The sequence below is a fragment of the Nelumbo lutea genome, chromosome 8 (genome assembly GCF_056320005.1).
Source record: "Nelumbo lutea isolate HS-2025 chromosome 8, American lotus-T2T, whole genome shotgun sequence".
NCBI classification, from domain to species: Eukaryota; Viridiplantae; Streptophyta; class Magnoliopsida; order Proteales; family Nelumbonaceae; genus Nelumbo; species Nelumbo lutea.
The window spans coordinates 10,642,276-10,660,597 of NC_142691.1; the positions used below are offsets into that span (position 1 = coordinate 10,642,276).

Sequence of the window (18,322 nt, forward strand, 5' to 3'; positions counted from 1 at the left end):
AGAGTCTATAGAGGCTCCTAGAACTTGTCTGGATTCAACAACATGCTTGTTTTCAAAGTCTGAGGAGTTCATCTTCTTAAATACTTCAAAAATGACTTCAAACAACTTCGAATAACAACAAATGAAGACAGAACAAAAACTATTGTGAGCCAACCTCTATGCAGTCGTACCAATAACCTGCGTCACACCTGGAAGTTGGGAGAAACAGAGAAAACTCAACCGCTCCTTGTAGACTTCACAGAACACCAATCGACTTGATTTGATCTTCAAGAAGAAGAATGAGAAGGCCTTCAGTCACTGAGCGCCCAGGTCAAGCTCCCTATGGGGCTCGTAATCAGATTTCTCCAAAAAATTAGGGTTTTGGGCAACATACTTGAATCTGTCAAGAGGACGACAAAACCAGTCCCCTTCTCTCCAGAAACCACTAACAACTGGGCTGAAATAGGTTTTGTTAACAGCTGTTATTTTTTCCTATGTATAGTACCACAGGGGTACTATTGTACTTTTGCTCATTTTTTATTTTAGTTGTTGTCGCCCTAGTATATATATTAAAAAGTTGCACCTTTTTTTCCCAGCAGTATCTTTGAGCTCTCAGTTCTCTCTTCTCTCTTCTCTCTCTTTTCTCTCTTCTTTCATTCTTCTCTCTTGCATAACATGTTTCTTTAACTATTCATACGATTCAGTTCTCCATACACACTATGTATGGGAAAAAAAGGTGAAAAAAAGGGGAAAATCGAGCTTGCTCTGATACCAAGAAGAAAAACAGCCTTTTGAGAAGAAATGATTGTTTAGAAAGTTGCAAAAATTCAAAAGAAAGTAGCAGAAATCATAGTTCAAGAGGAGAGAAGAAGAAGAAGAAGGTGGCAGCAACTTGGGTTCAGAGAGAGATTTTCGAACATAACCCCTTCTCTTACTCCCTTAATTCTATTTCATTAAATTAAACTTTAGTAATTTATAGAGAAGCCCCTAGTTGGGCTGAAAATTAAAAAGACATAACATAAGAAAGAATAAAATCCAGATTAAGGCCCATTACAGCAAAGAACATAAAAGATAAAAAGGATAAATAGCCTATGGGCCATTTGGCCCATCTTCTCTACACCTTCCCAGTAGGTGTGACAATATATAACATCACCATCAATCCTCTCGATCAAAGATCTGCAACCTTCAATGATCATTCTTAGTCTCCATGGGGGTTCCACATGGTTCTTCAAGCTGTCAATAACAAACTTAGAGTCCCCCTCAATTGTAATGGATTTTCTATTGAAGTTGAGGGCAAGATTATGGGCTTCCCAAGCAGCCCATGCTTCAGCTAGATTAATAGTCGTACGTCCAATTTCATAAGCTTTGAAGTCTAAAATCTGGCCTAGGTAATTTCTGACCACACAAGCAATAGAACAACGATTGTTTCTACAAGAAGCATCAAAATTAATTTTGATTTCATCCACTTTTGGACTTATCCACTTGATTGGGATACACTGCTTAGTAGATCCATTCTTTGAATCACTATCAAGACCCAAAACAGCCTCAATAAATGAGTTATGAGCTCTATCAATGATTATGGGTGGGGGCATAGTCTTGTTATTGAAAACTTTGTTATTACAATTCTTCTAGATATGCCACAGTAAAATAGCTATTTTTTCTCTTAATAATGGATCCTTTTGTATTTCTAATGTTGCACTCTAAAGAAATCCACCAATTGAGAACCAAATTGTTGTTCTCAAGAGGAGCCGGTATGGAATCTCCTGTTTTGAGCCAAATTTGTCTGGCAAAATGGCACTTTATGAAGATATGAACGTCATCCTCCTCTTCGCCACAATAACTACAATTGCCATAAATATCAAATCCTCTATTCCGAAGGGCCATCTTGGACGGAAGTTTGTTGTTCAGTAAAAGATACAAGAAGATTTTAATTTTCGGAGCAATTTTCAGTCTCCACACACTATTGATTTCCTTTGTTACCCTAGTAGGGTTCCCATACATCAAACAAACCTCATTATAGGCAGATTTGATCGAGAAACTTCTATTCGAGTTAGGCCTCCATATGAATTTATCCTCATGATCCCCAGAAGAAATAAACAAGGTTTTTATTTTCTCCCGTGCACTCTGAGGCACTAAATTTTTAATTAAGTCCTCCCTCCAAGTTTTGCTATCTTGGTTGATGACTTCACTAACTCGGAGGTCTAGATTTTTAACTTCTGCATTATCAACCAAGTTGATTAAGGGTTCCTCATCTGACCATCTATCAGTCCAAAATTCTGTGTCATTGCCATTGCCAATAATCCAGCCTAAACCTCTCTTAATCTTTTTAGGATGCCTTTCCAGGCCCGTGAATGATTATTCTTTTTCAGTTTAGTGTCCCCAAAATTTTCTCTCTTCAAATATTTATTATTTACAACTTGAACCCATAAATTATCTTTTTCATTCAATAATTTCCAGCCTAATTTTGCTATGCATGCTTCATTCATCCATCCCAAGTTCTTTAGGCCAAGCCCCCCACCCCCCTCCAATGTTTTGAAGTGCACACCCTGTCCCAATTAACAAGGTGGAAGGGTTTCCTCTCTTTATTGCTGGTCCATAAGAAATTTCTTTGCTTTTTATCTAGGTCCTATATGACTCCTTTTGGGACTTTGAAAGATCTCATGATATATTGAGGAATCATATTACTAGAAGCCTTAATGAGCGTAATTTTTCTTGCTAGGGAGAGACAGTTTCTTTTCCATCCAGCCAGCTTACTATCCATTTTCTCACTCAGAAATTTAAAGGTGTCATTGTTATAATTGTTGTTAAATACTGGAGCACCCAAGTAATTCTCATTTTTTATCTGTAATGGAATCTTCAGAATTGTAGCCATGATTTTCTCTAATCTTGGGTGAATATTTTTTGAGAAAATTAAGGAAGACTTTACAAAGTTTGGAGCCTCACCCAAGGCTTTTGCAAATCTGGACAAAACATTTTTAATAGTGAGGCATGCTTGGATATCTGCTTTTGCAAAAATGATACAGTCACCTGCGAATTGCAGAATTGGAATGGTCGGACCTTGTCTAGAAATTCAACAACCAATAGGGCACCTGGGAACAAATGCTTCCCTCTGAAGGTTGAAAGAAAGGGCCTCTGCGCATAGGACAAAAATACATGGAGACAATGGGTCCCCCTGCCTGATCCCCCTGGATAGCACCAGTAACTTTAGCATGAAATTAACAGTTAACTATTTTATTTAATTTATTAAAGATGAATTTATCCGAAGGAACGTAGGAGTAGCTGCAATGAGTGATAAAATGAGGGAAAGTAGATTGGGATGGTTTGGTCACATGCAGAGAATACCATCTACCAGCACCAGCAAGAACAAGAAGTGATCTGTACAGAATGGGATGGCAGAACCAGATCCATGCGCTTACCCCATATAGTTGGGACAAGGCTTAGATGATGATGATGATGAATCAATAATTTCCTTTATCTTGGAACATTTTTGATAAAATAAAGAATATACCATCAAGAAAGTTAAGATAAGGAGTTCCAAATGAATGAAGCTACCCTCTGTTTGTGGTGGAATGGAAACGTGTTTTCATTTGTATTTTTTTATTCAGACCCCCTCCCCATTGTATTCGGAGTTCTACATTTCAACCCATCAAAAAAATGGTTTCTGCATTTCTTCTTCAATATTTCATTTTTCTCTCTTTTTGTGGGCTTATAAGATACAAATTATTGAATTCAGGCATCCTCCATTTTGGGCCTTGTGGACATGGGTAGCGGTCGTATTGCAGTTTATTGGATTTCACTAGTAGGAATACAAATTATTGAATTCAATAATGGTTAGGCATCCTCCATTTTGGGCCTTGTGGACATGGGTAGCGGTCGTATTGCAGTTTATGGTGATTCCAACTGCCTGGACAGTAGTCATATGGTAACCAATTGTTTTTGGCTCCTGAAAAAAAATATTGGATTTCACTAGTAGGAATATCAGAGATCCAGTGCTCTTCTCTGATTCGATCAGACAGGATGTTCCACTCTATGAGGATGATAACCAATTACCATCTCGCAGAACTGATGTGAACTTCTCCAGTTATTCTGCCGTTGTAGGCAAAGAATTGATCTGCAGGAGTGACTCCAGGTTTGAAATTTGGGAAACAAAGTGCTATGGCTTACAAGAGAGTTGGTGGAAGAAGAGGTTACCTGGGTATCCTAATATTGGTGTGGCTGGTAGTTTGAATTCAATCATAGCGGGTTCCTCTTTAGAGTGAACCAGGTCGCCAAGAAAGAACGATGGGAATTCTTCTGCCAGAACTGTTGGAAACCCATATAACAAAGGGATGGAGTTTGCTTTGTTCAGCAGAGATAAGGTATGGGGTTTAAAATGTGGTTGCAAGCATATTTCCTGTTATTGTCGAGTATTTTCTATTAATTTCATGACCTTTTGTTTCATGGAATGTTATGTATGGCTAAAAGAACTCTCGTTTTGGTTCTATTTATTGCAGTTTGAGAAGCCAGTGGTAGTTGCAAGTCGATGGATTGTACCAGCTATCGTTGCCATTTCTGGTGAGGAGCAATTTCTAAAGCGCCTAGTATTTTTTTTTTATTCTTATGTTTGATGCACTAATGTAAGGATATCTGTTTCTAGGTCTTCTGCTGCTTCTGAGTTTTTGGCGATTTGGACAGAAGCGAAAGCGACGGAAGAAAGGACCAGTCTCTAGCTCCGGTCGTGTCATTAATGTTTAGTCCCAGTGTTGGAAATTAATTTTGCACTGGTATAGCTTTGTAGCTTACATATTTCTGGGTTGTAATACAGTGACATGAGATTTTTTAGCAGTTACAAAAGTTAAAGTCATCGGTCTGCTATACAGCAGAGAGGTAAATTGCCTGCCAATCAGACGCCAAGAAGCTGAGCTGCTGATCAATTTGATGGAGCACCAAGCTACCAATATTTCTGTTCCCCTGCAAATTCTTAAGGTTAAATAAATGCTGGTTTAACCATTTCTTTCCAGAAACTCAAACAGGAGAGCGGGAAAACAATCTCAGCCAATTTCTCAATAAACAAAGATAGATGCAACCCCATGGGGATATACATGTGTTCGTCATCGCTGACAGACATTGCTGTTATTACTTGTTAGAATGGTTCTCTGCACTATAAATGTAACAAGTTTTTCGTTGGCAACTGAGCTCTGTCTCTGTTATTTTTCTATTTCTTTTTTAACTCTCTTCGCTAAAATTATCAATACAACTGCAAAGTAAGTCGATGAATGCGTTATGGTAGATGGTTTCTTTTCGCTCAGTATAGTATTTATAGTTTTATACTATTTCCTTTGGAAGGAGTACAAACACAAATATGTACGGTACAAATCCATACAAAATAGTACAAAGTGCAAGGTTATACACTTTACATATTTGTATTTGTAGTTTTGTACTCTTGTACTCTTTCGGAAACCATTGCAAAAATTTTCTTGAAAAAACATTGCCAAAAGGGAAATGAGCATCCAGCAAATGTTTACAACATCAGAATTAGAAACCAACAAACCGAAAGAAGCCAAAGTACGAGGCAGAATCGACATTTGTGAGTTCATATGTAGGTTCCAACTAAGATGGCTTGCTCATCTTCTTTCCCTTGGTCTTCTTCATCTCTCCCCGCTGCCGTATCTTCATCTGGTTTCTCTTCAATCTTCAACCCTTGCAATCCATCAACACATGATTTTCCTCCTCCCTCTGGTATCTCCGCCCCCAACACCCTGTCCCCGTCGAGATCCTTCCCGGAGTTCATAGCATCGGTGATATCGACAGCCGCCTCATCGCCAAGCACTTCAGGCAGACCGCCGTTTTCGTTGATTCCGCTTCCACAGGGTATCGGGTGTTCAGGGGCGGGCCACACTCCGACCAACTTATCAGAGAGAATACCACCGCTGGGCCCGGGGTCTTGAATACAGACGTCGTCGTCATCTTCTTGGTCCTCGTCTTCACGGGGGTTGTCGGTGAGGATAGAAGATGCCCCAGATCGGAGGGAGTTGGCCGCCCTGAGGAAAGCCTCTTTGATTGCTTCAGCCGAGAGAGCACAGTCTTCCAACCCTGCATCCTCGAGCCGTGGTGGTCGGATCGCCTTCAGCAAACTCGCTTCTCCCGTGGCCTCCATTACTGACTGGCCTTCAACTGTTTTTTCTTTCCTCTCTTTCTTTCGCCTTTTTCTACTTCTCTTTCAAATCTTCAATTTAAACACCCATCCCGATCCGGGTAATTAAACGGCTCTCTGCTAACTGAATCGTACCTTCTGGAAAAAGAAAGACGATAACCTAACTACACGTGCCTTCTTCCCGTAGCCACGTATCTCAAAATGGATCATTGAGTATTGACCATTCCATTCCGAGTCCGGATCTGTTCCTCACCCTGCGCGCCTCACACGGATCTCACAGTATATTCTGACCGCACATCGAAAATATTTTTCGTCGAGAGCAGATCCCAATTCTTCCATTCCACCTCCCATTTTTCCTGCTGAATCGCCGCACCTCACATCATTTGCCACATATCTCGTTTGTCAGGTCGGCCACCCACAAGATATCTCATATTATGTGGTGTACGAGGCACTACTAGAATTCAATCAATGCCTTATTGCCTACTTTATAACTGATCAGTCCAGGTCAGAATTTTGTAGTCATTGAGAATTCTGCATTGGATATTTGGATTACAGAGTATTAACCCTTTTTTTTGTGTGAAGGAAAAACTATAAGTATGTTATGTGCTGGACATTTGGACAGGTATTATTAGATTATATTAGATTATTAGCATTATGCAAAGGATATATTTATGGGTGTTAACAAGATTGAAATGTAAGAAGGGCAAAAATTCAAAAGCATGATGATGATGATGTGAAAATAGCAGTCTTCATACAACAAATTGCATTTACAGAGCAGGCAGAGAGGTACATGAAAAAGGAGTTCAGGTAACAATTAATACAATTATGATAAGACCTGTTTTCCCTCTCCTTTGAACACCCTTTGTATTACGCAAATATATATACCCTTGGGCACCTTCCCTGAATTATTTCCGCATTAACGAATGGGGGAGAAAATAGCAGTATCCTTCCAATTCTGAAACAAACCCAAATTGCCCCTACCACAATTCATCTTAACATTCACAGCCAGATGATCTTTGCTGCCGTCCTCCACTCGCCACATCAATGGTGTCAGGAAGGTATCTTCATCATCATCATCATCAAACGAAATTGTCAGTAACAGCTCCTAAAATTTTACAAGTCTCAAAAAAAAAAAATCATGGATCAACTCCCAAAATATTGTGCGTACTCAAAGGCATTTCAGTCAGTGATACTCACATTTCTTCTTCAGGTTCATTCTTCAGAGCATTCTTGGCTATACACTGAAAAGCAGCTTCAACATTAATACCTTCTTTTGCAGAAGTCTCAAAGTAGGGAATGTCCCCCTTGGAAGCACACCATGCCCTTGCCTTCTTCTCGGATACCTGAAAAGCAAAATGAAGAACCTACCATCACTCCAAACTAACAAGTGTCATAAGGAATTGCAAAAAGATAGTAGAGAATTCATAATGAACTGATTTGGAGATATTTCAAATTGTAGAATCATGACCAATAGGAAGAAAAAGCAAACTAACCACTCGGCTGTTGCCACCATCAACATCTATTTTGTTCCCCAACACAACAAATGGGAAGTTTTCAGGGTCTGATGGGCTGGCCTGCATGTATCATGGGGAAATGTCTATTAGCCCTTGGTTCTCTCAAACTCGACAGTCATCTGTTTTCTAAATACAGTGACCAGATATTACCTGAATCAAAAATTCTTCTCTCCAGTTGTCAAGGTGCTCGAATGATTTCATCACATTCACATCATACACAAGAACACAGCAGTCTGCACCACGATAGAAAGCAACACCTAGGCTTTGGAACCTCTCCTGCCCAGCTGTATCCCATATCTGTACAAACAACCCAATAAGCGTTAGAATTCAATAAGGAATTTGGCATTTAAATTCCATATTAAAGTTGCAAAGCAGTGAAATTAAAACTGATAATTCAGGGAACCGCTTCATAACATTCCACAATTACATGTGACAAATTCCTTGATAGAAGCAAAACTACAAAATATTACTACTGATAATCCTAATGTAATCTCAAGTCCATATGACAGAACCAACACAGGGTAAAACTCCACTATAAATTACCTTAAATACAGTCGAGCTTACAACAATGATAAATGTATATCTTTGCAACAAGTTAAAAAGAAAATCATTTCCTTTTCCTGACAAGGTATCCACAAAATACTATAAGATTCTCATGCGGTTTGATGTTTATAAGATAAATAGTTAACCTATCTTTGCTTCATGCTTTTCAAGAATAATCATCCACAAACAGAAGAAAATACCGATAGCCACCCATAGAGGAAACATGATATAGTCCCCACACATCAGTATGAACAATATAAAAAACAGAAAAGAATATTTTATTATTTGCTTTAAAGGAATGTCTACAATGCTTTCCAAGCTAACAACCTTCACACTCCAAACTGGACAAACTGATGGACTCAAACAACTTCGGAAACAAGAAATGCAAAGAAGAAAAAGACAAATGCCCTAACTGATTATGCTAAAACATAACCTGACCCACTGACTCTAACTCAATACCCCCGCTGATATGATGACTAGGAAGCACATCAAGAAGATAGATTCCATTCACATTGCAATCACTTCCAATCATCCTCTTTGATTCCAGATCCTACAAAACACAATGACCAAGAGAAAAAAATCACTGAAATAATTCAAATCCTTTGTCAAGTTACCAACAATTAGTACTCAATCTAGGGACATGAAGGACAGAGGGTAGGGTAATGGTATAGGTTATCTTGACAGACCCTTTCCAAGGAATGGGAACATATGATCCATCAACCGTGGAGACTCTTATCTTTGCTAGAGCAAATGTGGTATGAGGAGAAAATGGTGGAAATGTTGGTCATATGTTTTGAGGCTCTTAAGTCTATAATCCAAGAAGGTCCCTCCTTGCTTGTAGTGGAAACATAGTTTGCAATGGCATGTGAATTATCTGTATGTGCAAAAGAAGTAGAATGGCTACCTCCTGATCCACCAATACCCTATTGTCCACCTGATAATGGGTTGGAACTGACTGTATCCCTTTAATTCAGAAATTGCCCATATCTCTCCAATTCAGCCCTCACTGCAGCTATTGCAACAGACTCTAGAGAAGCTATAGTAGGGGGTCCTAATAAGTCACCAATCACTGCCATATTCACATTTCCCTTCTTGATTTTGAGTCAGCTAGGCACAAGGTGTGGGTGAAGCTTCCAACAGGTATCTCTAGTATGTTTAGACTTCTTACAATAGTCATAGATCATATCCTTCTTGTCCTCCTTCCTAGGTTCATTTCCACCCTTGTCTCCACTCGGCTTAGGCTTCACTATGCTAACCATAGCTGACTGCTCAAGTCCTGGATTCCTCATCATCACATTCCTCCTACTCTCCTCTCCCGACACAAAGGCATATGCCTGAGCTAAGAGAGAGTTACACTGTCTCTGGAAAGAATATGCTACTGTGCAATGTCATACTCAGGTTAAGCCCAGCTAGAAATTCAAAAACCATGTTCTTCTCTACCAACTTCTGATAAGTTGTTGCATCCTTGTTACTTTCTAAAACCACAGTCTCCAAATGATCTATCTCCTGCCATAAGGTTTTGAGGGCTGAAAAGTAAATAGCAATAGATTTATCTCCCTACCTACACCTAGTTTATCAATTGGTAGGCTCTAGCAACATTCTCATTTTGTGAATAGGTTTCTGTAACTCCATCCCAAATCTCCTTAGTTGTGTTAGCCCATAAAAAGTTTTTACTTATATGGGGCAACATGGAATTGCACAACCAAGTCATCATCATATGGTTCTCTTGTACCCACCGGGAGTAATTAGTTTCAGGTTTCTTTTCCTCACCGATGACATACCCCAATTTCCCACAAGCACCAATGGCCATCTTTGCAATTGTGACAACTCTAAGTAGTTTGTACCATCTAACTTGACTATAGTGATGGTCCCAACCCCGAAGAGGTCTCCAACACCTCCTCTCCCTTGTCCCATTTCACTTCCAAGTTTGTTTTCAACTCCACAGCCCTCCATAACTCCCAAAAAGGATTAGAAAATCAATTTGAGATGAAAAGAGAGGTATTTATCTCCTTCAGAAACCTCAAACACCCTTCTGGTACCCTAGAAGCCCCTCCCTCCAAAGATTCCCTTTTCCATGGAAGTGGGAAAAGAGAGAGAAGAGGTTGCCGCTCCCCCCAAAGGCCTCCAAAAAAGTTGGGACTTGAACCGCCCCCTTCAGAAAAACACAAAGAACCCTAGAAAACTAGAGCACCACTTCTTGGGTCAAAACTGAAAAATCCTACTAAATCAGGACTCTCCCCCTTTCTCCAGTTCTTCCTTATTTTGGTGCTAAACCCTAGACCAGCTACAAGGGATTGCAAATCCACCTAAAAATCCAAGAATCAGGCTTACCTGAAGTCTTCGATCAGCCCTTTACCTCATCGTGCAGTCAACCGATCTAGGGTCGTATGATGGAGCATCTCAAGAAACCTTTAACCTTACTCTGATATCAAGTAGAAAAGTTTTGATATAAAACTGTAAAAGAAAGAAGAGAAAGAGGAGAAGAAAAGGTTTCTGCTAAAGAAAGAGAAGAGAGATAGAAAAGAATGGAGGAGAAGCCAAAAATCTAATCTAGCCGGCCCTTTCATTAGATTATATACTCATAAATAAAGAGTGTACAAGTATGACCTTAGTAAGTTAGCTACTTGTAAGAAGCTGAAAAGTCACACTTAACTTAAACATGAACTAATAGGCCTATAGCCCAACAACTACCTAAGTTGTGTAAATAAAAACAAATAAAATCGGCCCGCAACTCAACACACAGCATGGCCCACTTTACAACTCTATGGATTTTGTGAATTAGGGGTGTTTTTGTAACTTTCCCATTTTAAGTAGTGTCCATCCTCAGGATTATAAGATTATATTTTGGATTTAACTATTATGACCTGCACAGAACCCAAGGCAAGTCTCTATAAGGAGATACTTAAAACATGAAATAAATTCTAAGAAGGTATTACTAGTTATAATTGAAAATTGCAATAAGAGAAAATTTACTTGCTTATGAAGATATGTCTCTTCTCAGTCCAAAACTATGTAGACTCTTGTACTGTATTCTTTTTCAGATAATGATTGTAAGTATTCTTTTGAGCTTAATGATTTTGGAGAGTGATTCCCAATCCTTAAGAGTGATTGTGGGAACACTAGGAGTGATACCTGGGTTCTCTTCTAATTCCCTCATTCTTGTAGCCATTAGCCTTAAAGAAGATATTTTAGCTGGGAGAAGTAGATCAATATGCAAAATGAACCTCAAAATCAATGGTAAGATAAAGAAATAGGTCCCACTTGAAATATATTCAAAGAGGGGTAAAACAGAACAACTTTCTATAATTAATAACCAAATGGCTTTTATTAAGTTCCAGAAAAGATATGATAATACAACAGCAGTGTATTAAGTACCATTATAATTGGCTAATCCTTACTATCCCTGCTAAACCCCAATATTGTTGGTTTCTTGCTGTTCCTGTTTTGTAAACCATCAGCCAAACACTTAGTGTTTGGAGGGTCACCGATACGACATGTATCAGCCGATATGCCCCGACACGTGACAAAATTTTAATCCTTTCCATCAGCTAGATAGTTTGCTGATCTCAGATTCCATCTATAGATTATCTCTTCATCCAACTTACTAATCTCTCTCATAACTTGTCTATATTCCCAAGGAACTAGGACTATTTGTGGCACAACCATCAAAGTTTGACTTGTTAATGCTTTCAAGAGGAGGAGGTTCAATGTTGCAATGCTCGTCTTCTAGGAAGTATAAAACTAGCTACTGTATTGCCATTCCCTAAGAGTTGAATCCATAAGGACACCTTTCAGTTCATGATTTATTCCTTGTAGAGATCCAATGGGCAACCTGTATCACAACCAACCAAGTCCATCAAAGTAGAAGCTTCCTCCTTGGTCTCAAAAATACAATTACTTCTTTCAGTTCAAATACGCCACAAAATTGCTGTTCTTAAACACTTCCATGTAAAAGAAAGTCGTTTTCTTTTTCTTTCTTCTATTTCCTTTACAACTAAATACATTCTAAAGGAAATTTTAATTTTGATATTCTTCTCAATGGATGTAGATTTCTGTCTTACCAACATGTGGAGGGATATGATTTCTATTGCTTGTCAATAGAAAGAGAAAACTTTCATGACTAACCAGCACAAGTTTGAACCTCTTTGAAGGTTTATATGCCTTCCTTGTTAGAAAACTTTCTTAGTTCCCGCTTCAAAAAAAAAAACAAATTCTTATCCTACTTCACTGGAAATATTATGCTCCAGAAGCTTTAAAGATATTGCATATAAATGAGGATAATCAACAATGTTTCAAATTCAATTTCAAATGTAGCCATCTAATCTTAGGGTATAGTTAAGTAACATAATTATAAGTCAATATCAGAGCCCTTAGAACATCTTATACTCCTGTTTGGATCAAATAATCATGAACTAAAGTTCAGCAAAGTTTGTTGAAGAAACAAGCTAATAATTTGTTAGATGTCCATTCCCATTCTCCATATATCCTTAGGTCTTAGTCAAAGAACCCAACTCCCAAGAATTTTGTATAGAATTACATTTTTAACTTTTAATATGTATTTTTTTGTTTGTTTAAGAAAATGTTCAGTACAAAATCATTAATCCCCTTCCCATATATATATATATATATATATATATATGCAATTAGGAAAAAAAATGAACTAAATCAACTAATGAAAAGAATCAAAATCTTCAGAGGCAGAAAATGAAAGACATTGCCTTGAAATATAATCTATTTGGGAAAAAAAAATCTAAGAAATGTATCATTAAAGAGAATTATCAATAGTTCACGGAGCTTCCATGCTCTGATTGCTTCATAGATGAAAAAATCAACAAATTTACAGATGTATAATGATCAAAAAGAATAGTTTGAATGGATCTTAACCTATAGTCTCGGTTGACAGTTCTTCCCGTTAATTTCATATGCAAGCAATCCCGTCCAATTCTTGGTTTATTTGTTTTAATGATTTCGGTTTCTCTCTTTCAGTATTGAACAGTTGGTAAATTTATTAGCAGGAACAAAACCACGAATTCACCATAGCACTCAAGAAGAAACAACAAAGGAACAAATTGAAACCTATACTATATTGACGAAAGATATTTGCAGAAGCAATTAAGAGATATAGCATTAACCAACAAAATAGCCCATTCAAACAAAATTATAGGGGAAAAAACATGTTTTAAGCTGGAAGCTCACCTGCAATGTGAAAAGCCTATCTTCGAATTGGACTTCTTTTGTCAGAAAATCAGCTCCAATTGTTGCCTTGTACTGATTACTGAACTTACGATTTACATATCTGAACAGAGTGTTTAAGGATGCAACAGTCGCAGATACAGTAAAATTTAAAATGCAGCGTCATTAAGAAAGCAGAAGCAGTACGAACGGAGAAAGAAAGATGAAGAGAGGGGGAACAAACAAGATCTGACTTTCAAGGATACTGATTCATCAGAGACGTCTTGCCGACCCTATCAAAGATTAAACAGATACAATTAAAGAACAACACAAAAAACTCTACATAATCGAGCAAATATACATTAACTAAAAAACGAAAAGCCTTAAGGACTTAAGGTTCATCAACACAAGGCGCTTCAAAAACGTTTAACTCGAACGAGTTACGAGGAAGCCTCAAACCTTGTAGGAGTTAAAAGAAAACCCACCCACTGTCACCGAGGATTATGACCTTCAGAAGCATCCGCCTTCTTGATGCCATAGATTCCGATTATTCGAATTCTCTGTAATGATCAGGTATCACAAGCTTTCTCCTCTGCAATAAAATCAAGCCCTTGCGATTCCAAAATCGGCTGAGAATTGAGAAATCTCTGAGTCTAATTTTAGATAAGAAAAATAAAAACGGTGATTTTAGACTTCCCTTCAACTAAAAACTTTCCCAACTTTAAATTTTCATCAAAAATAAATAAATAAAACGTTTACTTAAACTCACATTCTGTTAAGTCAGTAACTTCCGTGAACGCACCTTTCCTCGAAAATTTTTAACACCCGAAAGTACCCTTTTATACAATACTAAACGGAAAGGGTATTATTGTCTTTCACATATTAATAACCAATTAATAAAACACACCCGGTCGAGCCAGACAAGAATTATACGATCATCGTTGGAGACAGCCAGGAGCAGTTCGATTGACTCCGTGATATATAAAAAACGCGCATTGGCCTTAAATTTGAGGATGCAAACGGATCGGATTAGAGTCGGGATATATCCGAATCCGAATCTGTTAAAGATGTCAACTATCTAAATATAATCTGATTTGATTTAATTTTTGAATTTTTGAATAAATTATTAAAAAATATAACATTTTATATAAATGAAAGAAAAAAATATAAGTATATTTTAACTATTTCGTTATATTATATCTCTTTTTATAAAAAGTTATAAAAAATGTATATATATGTATGTAGAGAGAGAGGTTGGATTGGATCAGAGTGATCCGAATCGAACAAAAATATAATCGGATCAAATCATGATCCGGTCCATTTTGCACCCCTATTTAAACTGCTAATAACGTGAAAACCTACCATTAATTGGTCAAAATTCTTCTCATATCATGTATTTTTGGCATCATAGATTTTCTCTTATTGGTCTGGTCTCTAATTATTTGTGAGATAGGATTAGCAATGTATAGCTATTTAGCAAGCTTTGAAACTAATAATAATGCTCTACACCAATCATAAGGTATATGAGCCATAACCATTCAATCTCTCATGCAGGTCCCATGTATTTTGTCACCTATATGGGTCGTTATCATGGAACAGGATCTGCTCCTCATACATGGGAGTCTCACAGGCACATCCACCATGCATTGGGAATATCTCCCGTGAATAATAACTTATAAATATGGGAGATGTTCCCAATACATGATAGGATGTGTGTGTGTGTGTGAGGTCGGTGTGAGGCGCCCTGCTTAGAGATAGAATCTGCTCCTCATAAATGGGCGCCTCACAAGCACATCCACCGAGCATTGGAAACATCTCCCATGAATAATAATTAGTAAGTATGGGAGATGTTCTCAATGCATGATAGGATGTGCATGTGAGGTGCCAGGTGTGAGGAGAAGATCCGGTCTCCCCTGCATGAGGAGCAGATCCAGTCTCCCTTATCATTGGTTCACATAACGCATTCAGCTAATTTAAATCATTGCTTTGTCTGTGTGAATGTATTTGGTTGTTTGCACTAGCTGCGCAATATTTATAAATTATAAATGAAATGTGCCTTTTTCAGACTTTAAAAAAAAAAAGAAAAAAAATCATAAGGTTGTATTTGGTCTGAGAAAAAGTTCTTAAAGAATAATACCTGTTTACAGGCCTGATTTTAACTATGTCGGGCTTAGACTTTTAATCGAATTTATTCAAATTTTAGCAAAAACTAGGCCCAAGCCCGGCCCACGAATATCAAACAGCTTTTATGCTCCTCTCTTATTTTTTATCAAACCTAATATAGATTAAAAGTTATCAAATCACTAGACTATGAAACCCAATAGACCAGAGATAAATCATTCACAACGGGGTGAATAACCTATCATGAGTGAACAAGCCAGCGTTCCTTTCACATGGATGCACATGACACCCACACTATAAAGTATATGGAAATACCGTCTTGTGCATTCGTTGCCCAACCTACTGTATATGATTTTATCTCCCACCAATCCCAACTCCTGATATATCGACTCAACCATTTTCTATGACAATGTATGATGAATAAACCGACAAATTGGCGGGGTTATAATTTGTGAAGACTTGTTCAAGAAAAAGGCGATTTGAGAAAAGATTTGCGCCGAATATCGGTTGCATTCCAAGGCATCATGTCCAAAAAAATATATGATATCATCATGGATGGTAAAACTTGGCTGTGACCACAAAAACTTAAATCATCCTTTTAAACATCTCTTGAGCATTATCATACTTTTAAACATATCCTATAAGATAGGGGGATCGTGCAATAGGCATAGCACATGTAGGTAGGGCTGTAAATGGTATCCAATTGTCTAAATTTAAATTTAAATTCAATCCCTAACCCAATAAAATTTGATTAGATTCAATTTAATTATATACATACACATACATTTAAAATTTATATTGCATTAGGAAAGATAATTATAATGTTGTGTTTTTATTATGTGTTATAATTCATAAAAGTAACTTTAGTTCATTTTATTAATAATATAATATTTTGATATATTTAGTTTAATTTGCTTATAGTACTATTCAACATCTAATTACAATTCAAATTTGACTAGAATTCTGTGGATAAAATCCAATTTTAATTTGAATATAAATAAATTCAATCTAGATCAGGTAGACACAACATTGTAAACACCTTCAATGAGCACTTGGAAAATTTTCGACACGTCCCTTAAAATACCCCCCAACCTATCATTGAAAAAGATTAAAAATCACTTTTGAGAGTTGCTAGAATACTTATCAAGTGTTTATTGAATGTGCTTACTATAGTGTGCCTATTAGATCCAGTACCAAATAAATCAAGCATGTGTTTGGAACCACAGGCATTTATTCACTAAATGTTTGTACTTGATTTGTTTGTAAAACCAATAAAAACAATCAGCAAGACAGTGAATAAACGCTTACCCATTGGGGGAAGCGCTAAAATGAAGCTTCCTCAATGGTAGGTGCACACATAAATGTTGAAGTGGGGCCTATGTGGTAGCATTTATTCAATAAACACTCACGGTTCCAAACACCACCCAAAATTGGATCTACCTATATGCAGTTCAATGCAATCTATCTGCAGCCCTACATATAGGAAGTGTTATAGCTTGGACCCAAACCCCAAGCCTAAAATATAGGTCAAAACTAAGGCTGCAACTAGGGTCTGGTTGGCTTGAACCCAACCCCAAAAAAAAATCTGTGTTGGGTTGGGTTGGGTTGATGCTCATGTTAGAGTTGAAATTCATGAACTTGGCATTATTTTGGGTTGGGTTAGGGTTAACCCCTTGGGCAACCCAACCCAACCCAAACCCAACTCTGTAGTATATGTCATATATAATATAGGTTATATCTATTATATATCATCTATTGATTTGTTTAGATGTATGGTAGTTGTATAGCCCTCACTACATACTATCATGTTTTCTTTTAAGATAATCACTTCACTTAATCCCAAATGAAAAGACTAAAACCTTAATAATATATTTTATGTTTTTTGAATATTTTGTTCTTCATTTCCTCTCTAATGTTTGCCGCCCATAAAAGATCTATCATAACTCATAATAAACTATAGTCATTTCAAACAATTATTTTTCTGAATTTTGTACTAAAAGAACCAATAAAAACATCAACAAAAAATACTAATAAAACATAGGATTAATATATATATATATATATTTCAAGGGGGTATACATATAATGAAAATTAACGCTGCAACTTGGCCCAGGTTAGCCCAAACCCACCCCAAAAAGTCGGGTTGGTTGGGTGGGGTTGATGCTTGGGTTAGGGTTAGGGTTGAAATTCATGAACCCGACTTACTTCGAGTTGGGTTAGGGTTGACCCCTTGGGCAACCCGAACCCGATTCTATAGTGCATACATATATAAATATATGTTATATATACGATCATACATTGACTTGCTTAGATGCATGATAGTTGTATAGTCACTACCACATACTATCATTTATTTCGTTTAAGATAACATCTTCACTTAATCGTAATTGGAAATACTAAAACCTTGATAACATATTTTATATTTTAAAAATATTTTATTCTTTATCTCCTCTATGTTGTTTTCCACCCATACCTTGCTACCCATAAAAGATATATTATAAGTCATCATAATAAACTATAGTCATTTCAAACACTTTTTTTTTTCTGAATTTTGCACTTAAAGAACCAATAAAAATATCAACAAACAAATACTAATAAAACATAGGATTAATATATGTAATCATAGTTAAGATCTAAGATTGAGAAGTTTTACAAAATTTTAGGGGATGGGAAGAAGGTAGGGTTGGACCCAACCCGAAGTTGACTTTGGGTTGGGTTGGGTTGGGATAGAGTTAAAGGAATTTAGTTAGAGTTAGGGTTAGGGTTGGGTAGGTCAGGTTGGGTTAGGGTTAGGGTTGGGGGTTTAGAACTTACGGTTGGGTTAGGGTTGGCCTCAACCCAACCTGAACCGGCCCGACTT

The 18,322-nt window shown here is 37.3% G+C and overlaps 2 protein-coding genes and 1 pseudogene across 4 annotated transcripts in view; 1 reads left to right on the forward strand and 2 right to left on the reverse strand.

The window, feature by feature from the left end:
- Positions 1 to 4,855, forward strand: part of LOC148842668 (subtilisin-like protease SBT6.1) — a 20,307-nt pseudogene extending 15,452 nt beyond the window's left edge. Inside the window, exons 8-10 of the transcript XR_016102785.1 lie at positions 3,815 to 4,337; positions 4,473 to 4,533; positions 4,616 to 4,855. The product of XR_016102785.1 is annotated as a subtilisin-like protease SBT6.1 (transcript). The remainder of the gene's footprint in view (positions 1 to 3,814; positions 4,338 to 4,472; positions 4,534 to 4,615) is intronic.
- Positions 4,856 to 5,430: 575 nt separating this feature from the next.
- LOC148842669 (uncharacterized) lies at positions 5,431 to 6,663 on the reverse strand. Its single transcript, XM_088956447.1, has one exon. It carries the CDS (start codon positions 6,113 to 6,115, stop codon positions 5,552 to 5,554), a length of 564 nt encoding a protein of 187 aa, XP_088812573.1. The 5' UTR covers positions 6,116 to 6,663; the 3' UTR covers positions 5,431 to 5,551.
- A 144-nt stretch (positions 6,664 to 6,807) lies between these two features.
- LOC148842670 (ras-related protein Rab7-like) lies at positions 6,808 to 14,075 on the reverse strand. Of its 2 annotated transcripts, none has more exons than XM_088956445.1 (7): positions 13,827 to 14,075; positions 13,608 to 13,634; positions 13,366 to 13,465; positions 7,777 to 7,923; positions 7,606 to 7,686; positions 7,310 to 7,455; positions 6,808 to 7,174 (listed from the first exon to the last, which is right to left on the reverse strand). In XM_088956445.1, the coding sequence occupies exons 1-7, from the start codon at positions 13,877 to 13,879 to the stop codon at positions 7,105 to 7,107; spliced, it is 624 nt and encodes a 207-aa protein (XP_088812571.1). In that variant the 5' UTR covers positions 13,880 to 14,075; the 3' UTR covers positions 6,808 to 7,104. The 2 variants fall into 2 exon arrangements, with proteins under 2 accessions (XP_088812571.1, XP_088812572.1); XM_088956446.1 differs by having other exon boundaries at positions 13,801 to 14,075.
- Between the last annotated feature and the right edge of the window lie 4,247 nt (positions 14,076 to 18,322).